The sequence below is a fragment of the Carettochelys insculpta genome, chromosome 2 (genome assembly GCF_033958435.1).
Source record: "Carettochelys insculpta isolate YL-2023 chromosome 2, ASM3395843v1, whole genome shotgun sequence".
Lineage (NCBI taxonomy): Eukaryota > Metazoa > Chordata > Testudines > Carettochelyidae > Carettochelys > Carettochelys insculpta.
In genome coordinates, this window is record NC_134138.1 from 278,227,512 (window position 1) to 278,244,841 (window position 17,330).

The 17,330-nt window shown below is 47.5% G+C and overlaps 1 protein-coding gene across 1 annotated transcript in view; it reads right to left on the reverse strand.

Annotated features, from left to right (window-relative positions):
• Nucleotides 1–7,188: 7,188 nt before the first annotated feature.
• Nucleotides 7,189–17,330, reverse strand: part of WNT9A (Wnt family member 9A) — a 57,969-nt gene continuing 47,827 nt past the window's right edge. The window contains exon 4 of the mRNA XM_074986352.1: nt 7,189–9,287. Coding sequence (XP_074842453.1) covers nt 8,814–9,287 — 474 coding nt within the window. The 3' untranslated portion in view covers nt 7,189–8,813. The remainder of the gene's footprint in view (nt 9,288–17,330) is intronic.

The window sequence follows — 17,330 nt, forward strand, 5'->3', positions numbered from 1 at the left end:
GCTCAGAGCAGGATAAGAGACCATAGAGAATAGAACAACTTGGGCTGGAAGAGAGCCACGCTCTCTGTGGACCTGCAATGATTCAGGGAATGCATATTAAGAATCTCTGACCTTAACTGGTTTTGGAGAATGCCATGACCCCAGCTGCAAGCGGCCAGTAATTTACCAAAAGGAGGTTGTTCACGCTCCCTTCTACACAGACTTTTGCTAGCAACAAAAGTCTATCAGCTGTGGGCGTGGGGTTTGCATAGCCCAGTTCTGCATAACTGTAGTTAGTTGGTTTCCCAACCACCTAATTGATGGGCTCGTGCAACAGACATGCACACAAACAGCTGGTTTGGAGTAACTTTACCAGAGCCGTGAATTCCTCCCTGCCACAGTGACGTGCGCACTTTGAAAGAGGAGGTGGACACAGATTTGGGGAGGATTCGGGGACTTTGAACCCAGGTCTCTGGGCACCTGGTACTTCCACACCACCACCAGGCAGCCTGGGTACACTCAGTTGCTGCATTGTGTACCCCAGAAAGCTTGTTACTGCTGCAAGAGCCACTGAGGGGCAGAAAGGACTAGCACAAGTGTTCTTTGTAAGCTGAGCACTTGGGCAGCCACGAGCTGATTAGCAGAGCATACACAGCATGAAGCATAAGTTTTTACAGGTGGTGCACATCTCCATACATCAGTGCCCATGAAATTTATTCCACACTGACAGAAAAAGTTAGAGGGAACACTGGCTCCAGCTCAACTGTCTGCCTGCCCCCACACCATCCACCCAAACCAGCCTTGGGTGAAGCAGGCTGTGTAACAAGGCAGAGCTCAGGAAACACCCTTTGCTTGTTCCTGGATCCTGTCTCCAATGCCCGGTCTTCCAGTTCCTATTGTGACTGGCTTTATCCAAGACCAACCCACTGTAGCATGGCCCATCGAGCGTGACCACCCTGGCTCCAACCCTTCAACCTGATTCCTAATAGATTTCTTCCCTGACAACCATTGCCTTCAACAACCCCAGTCAGGCCTTGCAGCCATTGGGCAGGACTGTGATCCAGGTACACCTTACCCTACTGCTGTGATCCACCGTGGGGCAAAGTCCCATGCCACACAACCACAGAACTTAGAGGTACCAGACACACACTTGGGGTCACCCCCTTCTTCTTTACTTTGTAGGACTGACTGCTGTAGCCTGCACATCAGTACTCAGCTTACTCTAGAGAGGAGGAGGGATGGCTCCGTGGGTAGAGCATTAGCCTGATAAACCCAGGGTTGTGAACTCAATCCTTGGAAGTGGCTTACCAAAGTTTTGGGGCAGGTTAAATTTAAAAAAAAAAAAAAAAAAAAATCTGAAGGATGGTGATAGAATCTTAGGGCTAGAAGAGACCTCAGGAGGTCCTCTAGTCTAGGCCCCTGCCCAAAGCAGGGCCAACCTTAACTAAATCATCCCCCTCAGGGCTTTGTCCAGCTGGGACTTTTAAAAAAAAAAAAAAAAAAAAAAAAAAAAAGCCTCCAGGAATGGAGATTCTGCCACCTCTAGGTAATACATTCCAGTGCTTCACCACCCTCCTGGGGAAATGTTTCCTAATATCCAACCTACACCTCTCCCTCTAATTCACACCATTGCTCCTTGTGTCGGTCGCTACCAAGAACAGCCTCTCTTCAGCCTCTTTAGAGCCCCCTTCAACAGCCTTAAACTCATCATCAATTCACCTCTCTCTTCTGCAAGCTAAGCCCCAGTGTCTCAGCCTCTCCTCACACATCATGTGCTCCAGCCCCTAATTTTCCTTTGCCCTCACCAGTCCTGTTGCGAGTGCAGGGGACTGGACTCAATGAGACAACCTCTCAAGGTCCCTTCCAGTTCTAAGATACGTATATATAGCCTGTCTGGAGACCACCGAAAGGAGACATCCAGTCTTAATACACTTCCAGAATGTAACTCTATTCCTCCTTCTTGCCTCCCACACTCCATTCTCATCTCTACACCAAGCACCCTGCTTCCAAACTTCCACAGCTCCCCTGCGTCCAGGCTTCCTCTCAAGCCAGCTTCTCACCCATGAAAGGCAGGTCAGCCCTTGCCAGCACTCAGTCTTCAGCCCTGCCCTCAGCCTTCACCCATTAACCTCTGGGAGCTTGGAAGTACCTCCCAAAAGGGTCATCCCCATTACTACTTCAGGGTAAGGTTGCTGATTATTCTATCCCTCAAGTAGCCTGGTAGGGGTTGAGGGGCTTTAGGGACATTTAGCCATTACCTAGCATTTCTACTGGAGCAGTCAGGAGCCAGCGTCTTTAGATCCCCACTGTGCTGGGGGCTGTAGAAAGTGACAGTTTGTCTCCAGGAGGTTCACCAGCTAAGACAGTAGATGATAAACACAACAGGATATGCACTATTCAGGAAAGGGGATCCCAGCTCAGCAGTGGGCAGCTGGTGCTTTTTGAGTAGCTGGCCTTCAGGGAAGCAGCCAGCTGAAAGTGGAGCTTTAAAAAAGCCACACACTAACCCCAAACAAGGATACTGAGAACCTGAGTTTCCCTTTTCCTCTAGGAACCCTGTTGATCACTAATCTGCATATCTCAGACGCAGAACAGCTTCGCTTTCTCCACTGGTGGTGCAGCACCCTGGCCATCCTTGGCTTTGAAGCTTCACACGTAAAAGACCGTAGAGAGCCAGGCAACAGAACCTTCCCAGACACTCCCACAGGGCACTAACCTTAGCACGCAAAGATCTGCTTGTTGGCTGGTTTTGTAGCTGCTGCGAAAAACCCGAGTCTGGTGGCTTCCACAGACTACGGAGGTTTTTAATGCTGCAAGGCGGCTGCAGGCTTGTTGAGCAATAGATGCATGGTGCTGATGGGAGCAGCTCAGAAGAAAGCTTTTAGCTCCCCAATGCCTGAGCATCATGCTTCTGAAAGCAGTGGCTTCTAACAGAAGACATTTGCGCCTGACCTGCAATTTATCCTAGGCTACTTAAAAAAAGTCTTTCATTCCCAGAAGCCTGACTCATGAACCTAAGAGACTGACCAGGCTCAGAACGGAACCTCCTGATCTAGCCCCAGGTAGACAAACCCTTTGACCTGAGGCCTCATCAGGGTATGGAAGACCATAAACGCCCATGAATTTGGGGTTGGTGTGCAGAAGAGGGCAAGGGCTCCAGCAAGGGATACAGGTTCTAGGGGGGAGGCCAGACTGCAGAAGTGGAGTCTGGGCTGAGGGGGTTCAGATGACAGCACAGAGCTCTGGACTAGGGCCTGAGATTAAGTGGGGAGAGGACAACTACAGCTGGAGGTGGAGTGTAGGCTTCAGAACCTCTAAGCTTGAAGGACTCCATCACTGCCCTCCGACCGTTTGCATCCACTCCAGCCAACCCCAGTGAAGGAACAGGACCAACCACCACATATAATTTAAAATACATTTATTGTTTCATTTGTTCTGGCTTTTGTTATACAAAGATGTTAAATAACTTAAATACATTCTCAGTCACTCAGAATCAGATTTATACCTACAAGCTGTACATATGAGGTAGAGAAAAATAACTTAGGCTCCCATAAGACATTTAAAAAAACCCCAAAAGAAAATTCTAATCCTTCATAGTGTTCAGTCCCCCGCCTCCCTTTGGGGAAGGAAAGGCCATTGTCAAGTGCACAAAACAAATCCTAGACTCCACGTTCAGACCCTGCAGGGCAGGGGACCGGGTCAGGGCCCAGAGTCAGAGAAGGCTACTTTGGGATGGGTTGATTGAAAGGAGAGCTTGCAAGGCTGTTTTAGAGCCAATCTGCAGCCCAACTTCCTGTTGCTCTCTTTGTGAATGGCCTTCAGCATTTTGAGAGCTCCTTGGAGGCCAAGTGCTTCAATGCGCTTGTTATTGGAGGAAGAGCTGCCCATAGCATGGCGCTCAGGAGACATTTGATCTGTGGGTGGCAGAATACCTAGGGCCAGTATACCTAGAAATGCAGGTCCATTGCATTAACCTAGGTCTTCTCTTAGAAACCTGGAACAAAATGATCCCTTCGTGCTCCCTATTCAATTAGCACCCAGGTTACAGTGCCATCTGCATTTCTATTCCATAGGGCTTCTCCCTTCCACATGCCCCCACCCCCTTCATCCCCTACCCCACTTTTAACACTAGGCTGAGAAGCAACTTGAAGTTCAGGTGTTTTGTATTGGACTCTTCCCTCCAAGGGCTGCTCCAATTCTTACCCTGATTTGCATGCTAAATCCAGCCACCAATTCAGCGACCATCTGGTACCGAGACTTATTACTGCCTCAGCACAGGTGCTCCCAGATAGAGGTCTGCAGGTGGGATACTCAGGTGCTGAGCCTCAACACCACATGGACATTATATAGGGAAGGAAGACACTCAGCACCTCACCAGCAACACCCTTCTGACAAAGCCACCACTTCAAATAGGTGACAACACATAAGCCAAGGACTAAAGAGTTTGGTCTGCATTCAGGAGCTTGTCTGCATTCTTCTGTGGACTACTGAAAGGCTTCCTCACCCCAGGAGCACTTCACAAGCATTAGTGTTTGCCAGTGGCCAATTACCTGCCCAATACTCCCTTCCAAGCAAGGGCCCTTTAGAAGTCTTTCCCCCACAGAACTCCTATGCTTTCACTTGACAAGTGGCTGATGCTGGACAGAAGTGGGGCAGGTGAAAGTATGTTTGCAGACCACCCCCCACCATCCTCTTTGAGTGTAGGTGTGAGGCCATGACCAATGTTAAATCTTCATCCCATCTATTTCCCTTTCCATGGATCTAAGGATGGGCAGTCAGCACATCTGTTTGCATTCTTCCTTGGAGGCAAAGGGTAGCACTGGGGACCTGCTTAAGTCCTTATCGAACCCTCACCCCTCTCCATTGCTTTCATAATAGCCACCTCCCCTTCTCCAATTGAAGGAAAGAATCACGGGCAAAGATCACCATTTTGGTGAAGGTGGTATTAGCCCTGGATTTACTACATTCCACCTGCTAGGACACAGCTCTTTGAAAGTTCAGTTTACCAGTTTTAGGCATGGGCATCTTTGCTGTAAAGTTTTCCTTCCTCCACTGATCAGAAATTCCAGTTTCAGGCTGAGGGAAGGAAGCAGCAGATGAAAAAGGTAATCACCTCAAGGTGAATACTACTCAGGTTTGCCAATTTAAGGCTTCTGAAGTCAGAAGAGAGCAGTCCAGTAAAGCAACATTTAGGGTTGGCTTTGCACCCCTTCACATCCATTACCTAGAAGTCCATGGCAGAGCTCAGAACCTTGTTGAGCAGGTGATGGGTGCAACAATTATTTGTGTGGGGTTATTTAATAGAAAAATCTAATATAAAAAAAAACAAACACAGTTTGCCTGGTTTACAAAAATAGTCTTGTTTCTGACCTAGCAAAATGCACTGCTCAATACAAATATCTTCCATCAGCTGTCTCTATTATAAAAAATTAAAATAAAGTTTATAAATAATGGTTGCACCCTCTCTACTGTCTTCCAAGTCTGTCTAGATCAGATAAGGAGAACAAGCCCTTCAAAACACAAGGAGGGAGAAAGGAAGAGGATGGGAAAGCAGAAAGGTTGCTTATGTGCATACACCCCATCCCCTATACCCTCCTTCTCCGGTTGTATCTGCTGCAAGAGTTCATTTTATAGAAAAAAAAAAGTGGGGTTTTCTCCACCTTTGTAAATGGCACTAAGAGGTTCCAGTTCCACTCACAACAGGTTTATAGATGGAATAATTGCAATGGCATAAGCCACAGCAGAACGAGCCCTTATGGGAAAGTAGAACTTAATAGGTTCTCTAGAGGTTACGCTGACAGATTTACATCATTATGTATATGGGGGTGGGAGGGGGAATTGAGCTACCCTATAGAGCAGCAGGGATAGAGTTGTCTGATTAATGATCTTCTGGCACTTACAAAATCAAGACAAGGAATTTCTGCTGAGACACTATTGTTTTGACCCAAATTAAGTTTCCCGCATCCATTTTCCAAGAATAAGGTGAACACAGGAAAACCCTGCCATTTAAAAACAAACCAAAAAAAGTGTTCTTTATACCTCCTTACATCAAAAGGGGCAAGTTCTCCTGATTTCATGGTGTTAGTATATTTTATACACTACCTATACATTTAATGCATGTGCCTCGCTACTATTTAGTTATTTATAAGTTTTGCTTAACCACAGGAGAATAAACCTTACTATTTACAATATACAACAGGAAAGGAATATATCCAAATTAACATAAATACAATTTGTTTTTAAATACTTACAGAAAGCATCCAGGCTTCAGTGCGTGAATTATAATACATAGAAGAGCTCTTTCACTCAGTAGTTCATTCATTCTTTGCCTCTTACCTCTGATCTTTCAGTTTGCCTTATTTTTTTCCCCTCTCTCACCCAGTGTCAAACTGATTGCTGGACAACAGACACCAAGTGCAAGCTACCCTAATGTGTCCAATCCACAATCTCCTACACTCGGGTCACACTCCTACACCCTCTTCACACATCTGGGACCTCACCATCCCCCAGCATTGACAAAAATGCGGTGTTACCCCAGCAATCAATGTAGATGGATACACAGGTTAAGGTTGGGGGAGGAAAACAATTAGGTCCCATAATTACAGAAACTGAACAAAATCCAGAATGTAACAAGCCTCTTTTTTGAAGAGTCGAGATGGGTCTGGACCCAGCAGCCCAGATCTCAAATGCCTCAACTTTTGGATGCGCTTGGATCTGGATTTAAGTCTTATTTGGGCAGAAAAATGTATTCTAGTGTGACAAAGTTGCTCTGCAAAGAGTTTGTACCAGAGAGAGAGAGATTGGACATAATACCACATTGAAACCACAAGGTCCTTCTGAAAGGCTTTACAATAAATAAATGTTCATTCAATATTTATATATAATTACGCATATATCCACACTGACTATTATGCTTCTGTTCAGTCTATTTAAAAAAAAATAAACCAGGTAAACTGCTTGCGTGCGACTTGCAAACAGGCGTAGCTGGCAGAAGCCGCAACAGCCTCCTCATGCCTGGCATCTGATGCGTCTGTGCACTTCCCCACGCCCACCCCAAGCACACACCCATCTCCAGAAGTGCACAAAAAGAGCAGGTGCTTCACTTTGCAGGATTGTAAAGCTATAAAGGGAACAAATACTTCCCCTCCCACACCTCTTCCCCCCCACCACCACCACCCCTCCCCCACCCACAGCAAAGTATGCCAACAAGCCAGGACAGACTGCCCTTCTCTTGACTAGGTAACAAAATATCCCCTCCCAGTAGATGCACATGAACAGCTTAAAATATTAGTGGCTACTATTTGAGAAGAAGCTCTGAAGATAGTCCCTCTTGAAGGTCACCTGGCTCTCACAAGGCAACAACGTACTTTTTCTTAGAAAAAGTTAGCCAGCCAGCCTGCCTCCTGTGAAAGCCAGGCGTGTGTTATAAACTAGTGACAATCACTATTAGATAATCTACAAAAAATGCCCTCCACTCTCCAGTGTTTAGAAAGTTTTGTTCAGGCATTTGTCAGCCACTTCTGATCCCAGCAGTGTTATATGACCAAAGAACGTTGCCCCATCAAGTACTGCGTTGTAAATATCCTCAAAAGAACAATGGAGGTTGTCACCTAGTTCACAGCGTATGTGCTCTCTGCCATTGCATTTGGCTTGGTTTTTGTCCACCCTCAAGCAGAGCCATAGATTGGCTAGGCATGGTGAATTTTGTTTACTTTTTAAAAAGAGTCATGGGATTCCACTCTAGTGGTTAAAAAAGACAAGCTTAAGGTCATAGCTCAACAGCTAGCTTGTAGTGCGTTCTAGAATAATGGAATGCTGACTAGTAATATAAAAGCTTCTCTGAAGGACCAAGCCAGTCCCGAAGGGCTGCTGTGCAGGGCAAGCATCAAATCAGCCTCGCCTTCTGTGATGCAATGGACTAGACATGGTCATAACTGTTAGGAAAAAAAGTGTTCCAATTCTGACTAGATAAGGCTAGGGTCTTCATCTGGGTTTCTGAAGCAGCCGCCACAGGGTGAGCCTGATCAAAGAGGTGACAAAAAAATTAACCCTCTACAAAATGAGACATGAAATGTCTTCTAGTGGTTAAAAAAAAAAAGAAATTAAGACAGTGATCGTGCTGAAGAGCATCATGTAAAGAGGAGTGGCTGATCAGACTGAGTGGGGTGGGTGTATCTTTGAATTCTTCCCAAACTTTGTCATCTGCAACACAGCCAGGTGGACACCAACATTTCTTAAGCTAGGCTCATGGATCAGAAAACAGATGTTAAGCCTAAGTTAAGGTTGCTACCCTTGACAGTGGGTCTGTCAGAGATCCGTAAGTTAGATCTGCAGAAGTTGTGCTAGCAGAACAAGTAGTACCCTCTGCACTTAAGCCCCACCCAACCCACAGCTACTTTTAAGGCAAGCTGCTGCCACCTTGACCACAATGTTTCAAGGCACAAAAGCTCCTAAGTCAGTTTATGTCACTTGTTTGGCTCTCTGCATAGTAGCTAGATTTCCAGGAGTTTTATGGCAGACTGGTGAAATAAAACCTCAAGGTAAATTTGGCTACCTAGCCAACAGGTTCATGGATTGCTTTGAAGATCTACTGATGCTTAAACCCAACGTGACAGGCACTTATTTCCACACGGTTGGACCTCATGGTTAAAATTCAGTCTACAGGAAAAAAAATACACGCAACATAGCTGGGTCACCTGTACCCTACAAAGTGCTTATGTCTCAACATAGCTTTCGGATCCTAGAACGTCCATCAAACCCTGTTTGTCTCCATGTGTAGTTCTCATAGATAATAACCTGCCATCACAGAGGATATCCATTAGGCAGAGCATGCATTAGTCTTTGCAGGTATAAACTTCCTCTCTTTGAGTACACTGCTTGCACTCCACATAGCAACACCAGCGGACCTGGCACTGGCATGGCCGTGTGACCACCCTGCTCTGCGTGTTGTGACCTCGGCCACAGCAAATGCTCTCGCAGTTCTTGTCCTTGTAACATTTCCTTCCTGAAGTCCCAGGGGAATACCTGCTCATCAGACAGAAGCTAGGGGAATCGTCAATGTAGACGAGATCTGTAGTCCTTGGGATTTGATCACTGTGACCTGGGGCGGCCTTCTTGGGTGGCGAGATGTCTCCTTCCCCTGTGGCCTCATTGGTGGTACTGCCCACTTTGAGGGAGGTCTCATATTTCTGCTTCAGCTGCTTGCCAATCTCATGGAACGGGGAAAGCTGCCTCCAGCAAGTCCGGACAGTGCAGGATCCGGACACCCCATGGCACTTACAAGTCGTCTCTACGCCAGCTTTGATGACCTGCAAACAGAAGAATGAAAACAAAAAAGAGGGTTGTGGGAGGGGGAGAAAAAAAAGTCACTTATAGAGGCAGGAGAAATTTAACCACAGCCCTGTCCAACCACACAGTCATAGCACTACCAAGGCCATCTCCTGGCTGGAAGAAGGAAACTGAAGGGAGGGTGTACAATCCTTTTCCTGGTTTTAATCGGGCTTCAGCCAAGTCGTTTACCTTGGCTGTATCCCAGTTTCCATGGGGAGTGACAGTGCTTAGTTAATACCAGAAGTGCTTTGCGATCTTTGGTACTATCACGGGCTTTAGTGTTATCTATTATATTTACAGGTATTTCTGAAGCTGGGATGAATCTGAGGTGGTATTTTTGCAGTGGGATCACACCTGCATTCATGGTTAAGGTTAATGTAGTAGAATTCAGTTTACCTTGCTTATTGTTACTGTATGCCCTTCCATGGTAAAAATTCCAAAAACCATCAGACTCATCTTTTGTCACAACCCCTAGGTTCATCTCTCCACTAGCCAAGTACCTAACTGGATGGATGAGAACGTTCTCTGTTGGGTGACCTAATCCAGTCTCTTTATAGTAGTGGTCTGTAGGCCATAAGTGGTTTACACATCCTTTGCTGGTCACGTTGAGCAGATTTCTTCCTCTATTTACAGGAGCTACTTCAAGATAGGCCCAACAAGGGAAAACAGACCGTCCATTGACCATCACCTACAGCCCCAGTGCGTCACTGATGAGCTACAATCTAACCTGGAAAATAATACCCCTCTGAGGCCTTGGAAACAGGTCAGTCCTCCCTTAGAGGATAGGCACGCAGCCTGAAGCAAATAGCAGCACAGAAACAACCACCTACCCCTGCAACAAACCACACTGTCACCTCCATCCACATAACCAGACAAGTGACACCATCACAGGACACAACCACACCATCAGAGTTCATGCACCGGTGCAGCCACGAATGTGAATATGCTATCAAGTGCCAGCAGTTCCCTTTTGCCATGTGCATTGGGCAAACTAGACAGTCTCTGCGCTAAAGGATGGACAGACACAAACCAAACCAGACACCAGGCATGGTAACACAAACCTGTGGGGGAACAGTAACCTCCCTGAACATGCAGTACTGGACTGAACAGTAGCCATCCTTCTATTGTGGAATTTTAAGTCGCCCAATTAGAGCGAGTCATTTGAACCGAAATTCCTTTACAAATTTAAGCATCAACTTAGGCTTGATTTTAATGGGCTAAACATGTTACAAAGGCAAATTTTCCCACCTTTGGTATTCACACTTCTACAGTCACGTGTGTGAATGAGACATCCGGCTTAGTTTGCTTCATTAACTGATCCCAGTAAGGACGGGAAAGATTTTGCTACTATGTATACATGCCCATACCCCGGATTTGCTAGTTTCCACTCCAACTCATCGATGAAGTGGGTTTTACCCACTAAAGCACATGGACCTAATAAGTTTGATCATCTAAGGGGCACTGGTATTGCTTGTTTTAACACTAGTATAGTTGCCCCTCTAAGGCTGTATTAGGCAAAATACATGCCTTAATGGCAGCTATCCACCAGTGACAAGATGGCAATCATGAATAGAGAGGAAGCATCCGCAGGAACAGATGGCTGTACTTTGAAAAAGTTGACTGACCAGTGCCCGTTGAAGATGGGTTACCTATAGCATTTGTAGTGACCATTCTGCAAAAGAATTGTTATGGACACTGGATTTCAGTTTGGCAGCAGCCAGAAGAGAGAGAGAAAGCTGCTTACTAGGTCCCAGGTCATACCAGTCTCCTATGATACAAGCAAGGCCCTGGAGGGATTTAAGGGCACTTCCCTGGGTCTGTTTTCACCATGAGCATACTGACAGCCAGTTACTGTGTCCAAGAGGGAGGAAGAGAAAGAAGGGGAAGCTAGAGAGTCCAATCTTGAAGCCCTTTAGAACTTGACAGCTGTCATGAGGACTCCATGCCAAAGTCACTTGGAATTCTATGGTGTGTCAAAGGCAGGACTCCCACCTTAGAAGTCACATGAGCCAAGCAGCTGAGTACATACCAACCCAACACCTTTGCAGACAACTGAGACCATCCAGAGTTCAGGATCCTATCCCGGAGAGCAAACAGCTCTTCCAAAAAGCTGCCAGAATTTGCAAGTGGTCATAAATGCATTGGTTCTCAAAGTATCACTGCTCACTGGCCAAGTGCAGGCGTAATGAACCATGCCATAATTTGCTATGAAACCCCAGGACACCCCTCTGTTTTCCCCTCAGAAAGGATGGAACATTCACATCTGTGAATACAATGATCTCACTGTGTCAACAGCAGAGGTGGGGGGAATAACCGCTTATATTTTTTTTGTGGTTCACTAACAGTTGCTTGCTTCAGGTCAAGCTGCAACCAGAAGGTTGGCCGGGGGGAAGGTGGCAAAGGGTTAGATTCACACAGGCATGTAGACACTTAACAAAAGATTTGGGAAAGGGCAAACTAAAGTGATTAGGGGTGTGGAACAGGCACCATAGGAAGAGATTAAGAAGACTGGGACTTTTTGGCTTAGAAAAGAGGAGACTAAGGCAGGGAATAGGATAGAGGTCTATAAAATCATGACAGGTGTACAGAAGAGTGCATATGGATAGAAGTAAATAACTCTCTTAGGAACTCAGGCTCACCAAATGAAATAGGTAGCAGGTTTAAACAAACAAAAGGAAGATTTCCTCATGCATTGCACAGTCAACCTGTGGACCATCTTTGCCAGAGGAAGTTGCAAAGATCAGGACGTTAAACAGGGTTTAAAAGAAAACACAAGATACATTCATGGAGGTTAGGTCCATCAAAACTTAGCCAGGAAGGGTAGAAATAGTGTCTCTCCAGCCTGTGACAAATGAAGGGTCAACAGGGGACAGGGAATAGATCAGGTTATTGTCTCTTCTGCTCACTCCCTCTGGGCCACCTGACATTGGCCACTGTCAAAAGACAGGCTAAGGGCTAGATGGACCTTGGTCTGGCCCAGAGTGACCACATATTCTTAAAATGGAGGCATCCCTACCCAAGTTCCATACCAGAAAGTCCACTGGTTAGGGGACTTGCCTTAGATGCAAGGCCCAGTTTGAATCCCTGACCTAGAGATAACTAGCCCCGGGCTAAGGGGCGCCTCTGACTTGTGAATGGTTCCTACAATTCCTGTTAATCTAAACACCAAACCCTGTAAAACCTTGTTTCACCAAGCGCTAAAATGAACCACTTCTGCCTCTGCCCCTTTTCCTGAAGCCATTTTCCAAAAGAGACACCCATTAGCAAAATGGTTGCCACCTCTAAAGTAGCATTTTTTCCAGTGAAAAAAGGGATTGGCCCAGGCCTAGTCAGTACAAGGGGTCAATAATTCCCCTATTCAATGGTCCAGGCAAGGACAAGGTGTTTAAAAGCCCTAAAGCCTTTTAAACCAATCCCACACATGCCACTAACTACAGTTACCTGGGCAGGGGCAGGTTCCAATGCCTGATGCTCTGCAGACCATGCCAGTGTTACTCAACATCCAGAATGGTGGAAGAGCAGAAGCAGGCCCACTGGGTCCAAGCCTCAGTGCGTGCTCCTAAGTTGCGAGAAGCCTTGCCTTTAACCCAGGAGCTCCTGGCCTCAACTAAAAGATTAAAGCTGCTGCTGCTGCTGCTTCAGTGTGGTTACATGGAAAGGCCCATGATGGGCACTTCTGCTCTTCTCCCACAGCACAGGGGACCACTACAGATCAAGGGGATGCAGTGTGTGCAAAGGGCCCCATGAGTGGCCCTCTTCCAGCATGCTGAGCTGGGATTGTTGTAACCCAGATGGTTTCTGGGGACAGGCTAGTTTTGCTCACTGGGGTGGCGGGGGTCCCACGTTAGGGATGCTGGTAGAGAAGAGTGACCTGGACAGAAGCCAGTGGAATCTGGCAACCCTGCCCACGGGCAACAGTGAACAAGAGGTCTCATAGGTCACACATGGGCAGCCTGGCTGATGCTCATCTGGCCCATTGAGAACAGGACAGCAAACGAGGCCAGGAATCAAAGGCCAGAGGTTTACAAGGAGTTTGGACTTCTGAGTAGCCGAGCCATGAGCATGTTACCATGCTGAGACTTCAAACAGGGCCAGATAGGATGGAAGGCAGGTTACGAAACAATCTGGAACACATCCCTACCTCCTGACAAGGCATGCTAGCTGGGCAAAACCTTGCTGCTTCCTTGCCCCACTGGAGGGATCCTCCACAATCCTGTGGGAAAGTGGTTAGAACATCCCTACTGAAGAGATGGGAAATGGAGGCAGAGAGGGGCCATCACATGGTCAACGCAGCCAGCTAGCCATTGGCAGAGCTGGTAACAACTCAGGTCTCTGGAGTTGCAGTTCCTTATTTAATCCCATGAGCCACATTCCCTGAGAGGAACCAACAGCTTTCTAAAGAGGCTGCAATTGCATATTGTCGTCTCAGAAAGGGGGATGGGCAGTTCCACTTCAGGAGGTGGGAGGGAGAAGGGGGCTTTGGAGCCCTGCACATTGCCACAAAAATTGACAACTTCACATAGGATCTCAGGTTCTGCTCGTCTTCCCCTCCCCCCCACTGACTTCTGTGGTAGCACAAGGACAGAGAGTTTGGCATGGAGAGTCTAGGCTTTTATTTCTTTACTCTAGCGGTTTCATCCTTCCTCCACCACTGGTGGGGAAGGCTGATGTCAGGCTGGACAACTCCAAAGCAGAATGTGATTTCCAAGAATAAGGGAGACTATCGATCGCCCAGGGGTATGTGCACCAGCCCACCATGGGAGTTCTTCCAGCTGAAGCTTGAATTTCCACAAGGTCTGTTCTTACCGTGCTCAGAACAATTCACAGCGAAGTGAGCAGGAGCTGGAGAAAGGAAGCAGTGGGTTCACTTAGAGGAGGGCAGATGGCAAGGTACAGAGAAGCAGCTCCCAAACGCAAGAGGCAGCTGCTGCCCAGGTAGCAAACTTAACGAAAGACAGGCAAGGCTCGTGCTCATGAATGGAAGAAAAATAAGGACCAGGTTCTCAGCTGGAGCAAAGCACCTTAGTGCCCCTGGCTCATGTCAGCAGAGGATCAGATCCAGTTTTCAGACGTTAACTTGGAGCCCCTCCTCTTAAGAAATGGGTGTCAGGTTCTCCACCACAGGTGGGTTTGACCCCAAGACCATTTTGCAGCTGCTGGGAAAATGGAGGGAGCATCTTAGACGGTCATGCTTGTCTCTTCATGGATTGCAAGTCTTGTTTAATCCTTCCTCAGCCCCAGCTGGTAACAGACTCCTTTCACTGCAGACTGGTTTTTACTTTAACACAGACACACTAAAGCCACCCCTTAAAAAACAAACAAAGCAAGTGGGGTTTTTATAAGTTCCTTCCTGTGCACTCTTCCTTTGGGCCATCTGGTGTGATGTGGCATCTTAAATCAACCCCCAGGGCCACCCCCCCACACCAGCCCCAGCTCCATATCTGTGGTGTTTGCCACTCTACAGCCGCCCACACCAGCCTGTGACTGGCTCAAATCCATTTCCCCAATCATCAAGTTCTTAGTTACTTGGCTGCAGGAATCCCAAGCATCACACACAGATTTCCAATAGGTCACAGACTTGGGTGGGAGCCGGGGCCCAATGCAATCCTGATCTTGCACGCATTTTTAGAAAGGTGCTCTGCCTAGTACGGCCTCAAGCAAACCCCAGCCAATGGTCACACTTCATTCCTGCACCAGCCAAGACCTTCTCAAATGTAATCCAATAATACACAGTAGCATTCAAACAAGTGACGGGTTACAGATTGACAGGCTCTTGCTCAGCAGGGCCAGCGTGGTTAGAAGCTGTTACGTGCTATGTGCCAAGCCGTCTGGCCAGCTCTGCAAATAAAATCCCACACTGTTCGAGAGCGCACAGAACACTCAAGGGGACCCAGTGCTTTTGCTCTGATGCCACTCAAGCCCCTACCCATGTGCCCCACTCCACCAGTGAAAACATGCAAGTTTAGACCTGACTTCATGCCCAGGCCACCAGAAGTTAGAGGCTTGCATTGCATCTCCACTGCAGTCACTCCAGAAGCAGCTGGTTTTTCCCCCCCTCACAAGTCTCATTATTGCTTACAGGCCCACTGGCATAGGAGGGGTGGGGGCAAAGGGGCAGCTGCCCTACGGCCTGACATTTGGCAGCAGTGGTAGTCGAAGCTCCAGATCCCTTGAAGTGCCACAGCAGCTCTTCTCTGGCTGTCTGACAGGGCCAGCGCTATGGTCCAGGCAGCACAGAAAGCTGACTGCCCCTTCTGTCCATGGGCCTACCCCTTCCGAGTGGCAGACCACCCTCCCCAGGGCCCCTGCTGGCTATCAGCCCCACCCACCTGCTGCCAGCAGGACTGCACAGTTGACTTGGTGGGTGCACAGGATTCTGGATAAGTGGAGGGTGCGTGGCTGTTTAAGACCCCTGCAGTATCCGCTGGGATGGATATCTGACCACCTTGGCCCACCTCTGCCCATGTGCCATTGGCACTGGAGGAAATGCAAGACTCTAGAGGACAGACGTGCAAAGCACATGGGCTACAAGGGTTTATGGGTACAAGTATCCACTGCAGCATGCAAGGGGAGAGGGGGTCTGGCAGCGATAAGGGTGTGTCTACACTACAGAGTTATTCCAAAATAAGCTATAAACAGACCACATCCACACTATAGGGAAGCCCTAAACTAAGCAAAGGCCTTACTCTGAAACAGTGTTTTTCACCCACAAGAGCCTATTTTGGAGTTAAGGCCCTGGAAGCATCCAAAATACTACTATGTCTACACAGCAGCTTTATTTTGGAATCTCTTATTTTGAAATAAACCCTATTCCCTGTCCACGCAGCCCCTATTCCTGAAACATCTATTTTGGAACCAGCCCTCTTGCTTGCAGAATGAGGTTTACAAAATGTGGAATAAGCCTTACACCATTTCAAAATAGCAGCTGCATTGTGTAGATGTGTGCAAAGTTATTTCAGAATAGTGGCTGTTATCCCAAAACACTTTGCTGTGTAGACACCCCCTGAAAGGTCAGATTTTCCCATGGCTGGAAGTGGGACTCTGAGCAGGGTGGATTAGGCCTCTGGAGGAAGCACTTAGCTTCCTTCTCAGGCACCTGGCTGGCTCTTGCTCAGATACAACAAGCCGCCACGTGCAACATTGGGAAGGAGTTCTCCGCCCTGTCAGAGTAGCAACCCTGAGACTTCTGCCTTCCTCTGCAGTGTGTGAGCTTGAGTCACTCCCTGGGATTGTCCAAGTGTCTCACTTAATCCCCTGTAAGGGCTCATCGGAACCCGACTAGGGTACATCACTTCCACAGGGCAGAGCCCCTGTGGCTGTGTTGAGGGCCAGACCGATTACCCAGCATTGGAGAACCCCACATGCACCAGATTCCAGCAAGGATCCCAGCAGAGCACCACTGTGCAGTGTGGTCCTTTCCCACAACAGCAAGGGTAGCTGGCTGTGGAGCACAGGCTGAAACCCAGTTTAAAAAAAGCCTGCGATAGGGACACTGCAGGCAATCTGTTTCAGCTGGAACAGAGCACAGAACCCGATTCATCCCCTGCAGAGCCATCAACCGTTCAATGGTCTTAAGCCAGTTCCTGGAATTGTCTAAATCCAGGAGCTGGCCACAGAGTCCTAGGAATTCTTACATTGCTGTTCATCGATCCCAGCCAGCAGCTCTCTTACCTCCGGCAAGCCACTGCCTCTCCCCCCATGCTTTCCTCAGATGAAGATTTGGACATGTTTGCAGCAGAGAAAGAAGAAAACCAAGTGATCACAATGAGTGACCAGTGGGGTCACAACACAAGTGTCCCCTTTGCAGGGGCATTCTAGATAAAAGCAGGGGAGGGAGAAATAATCACAGGATCTAGTTAAAAAAAAGCCTAACAGATTCAATTGTGCAAAACTTAAGAATGGTGACCCAGCTTTAGAGCTGTGCTTTGGAGGGAAAGGTTAGCCTCAAAATTCTTCCCAATTTGGTTAACATTTGTAAAAACTTCTGAAGAGAAAAAGCCATATGGAACAGCTAAGTACTT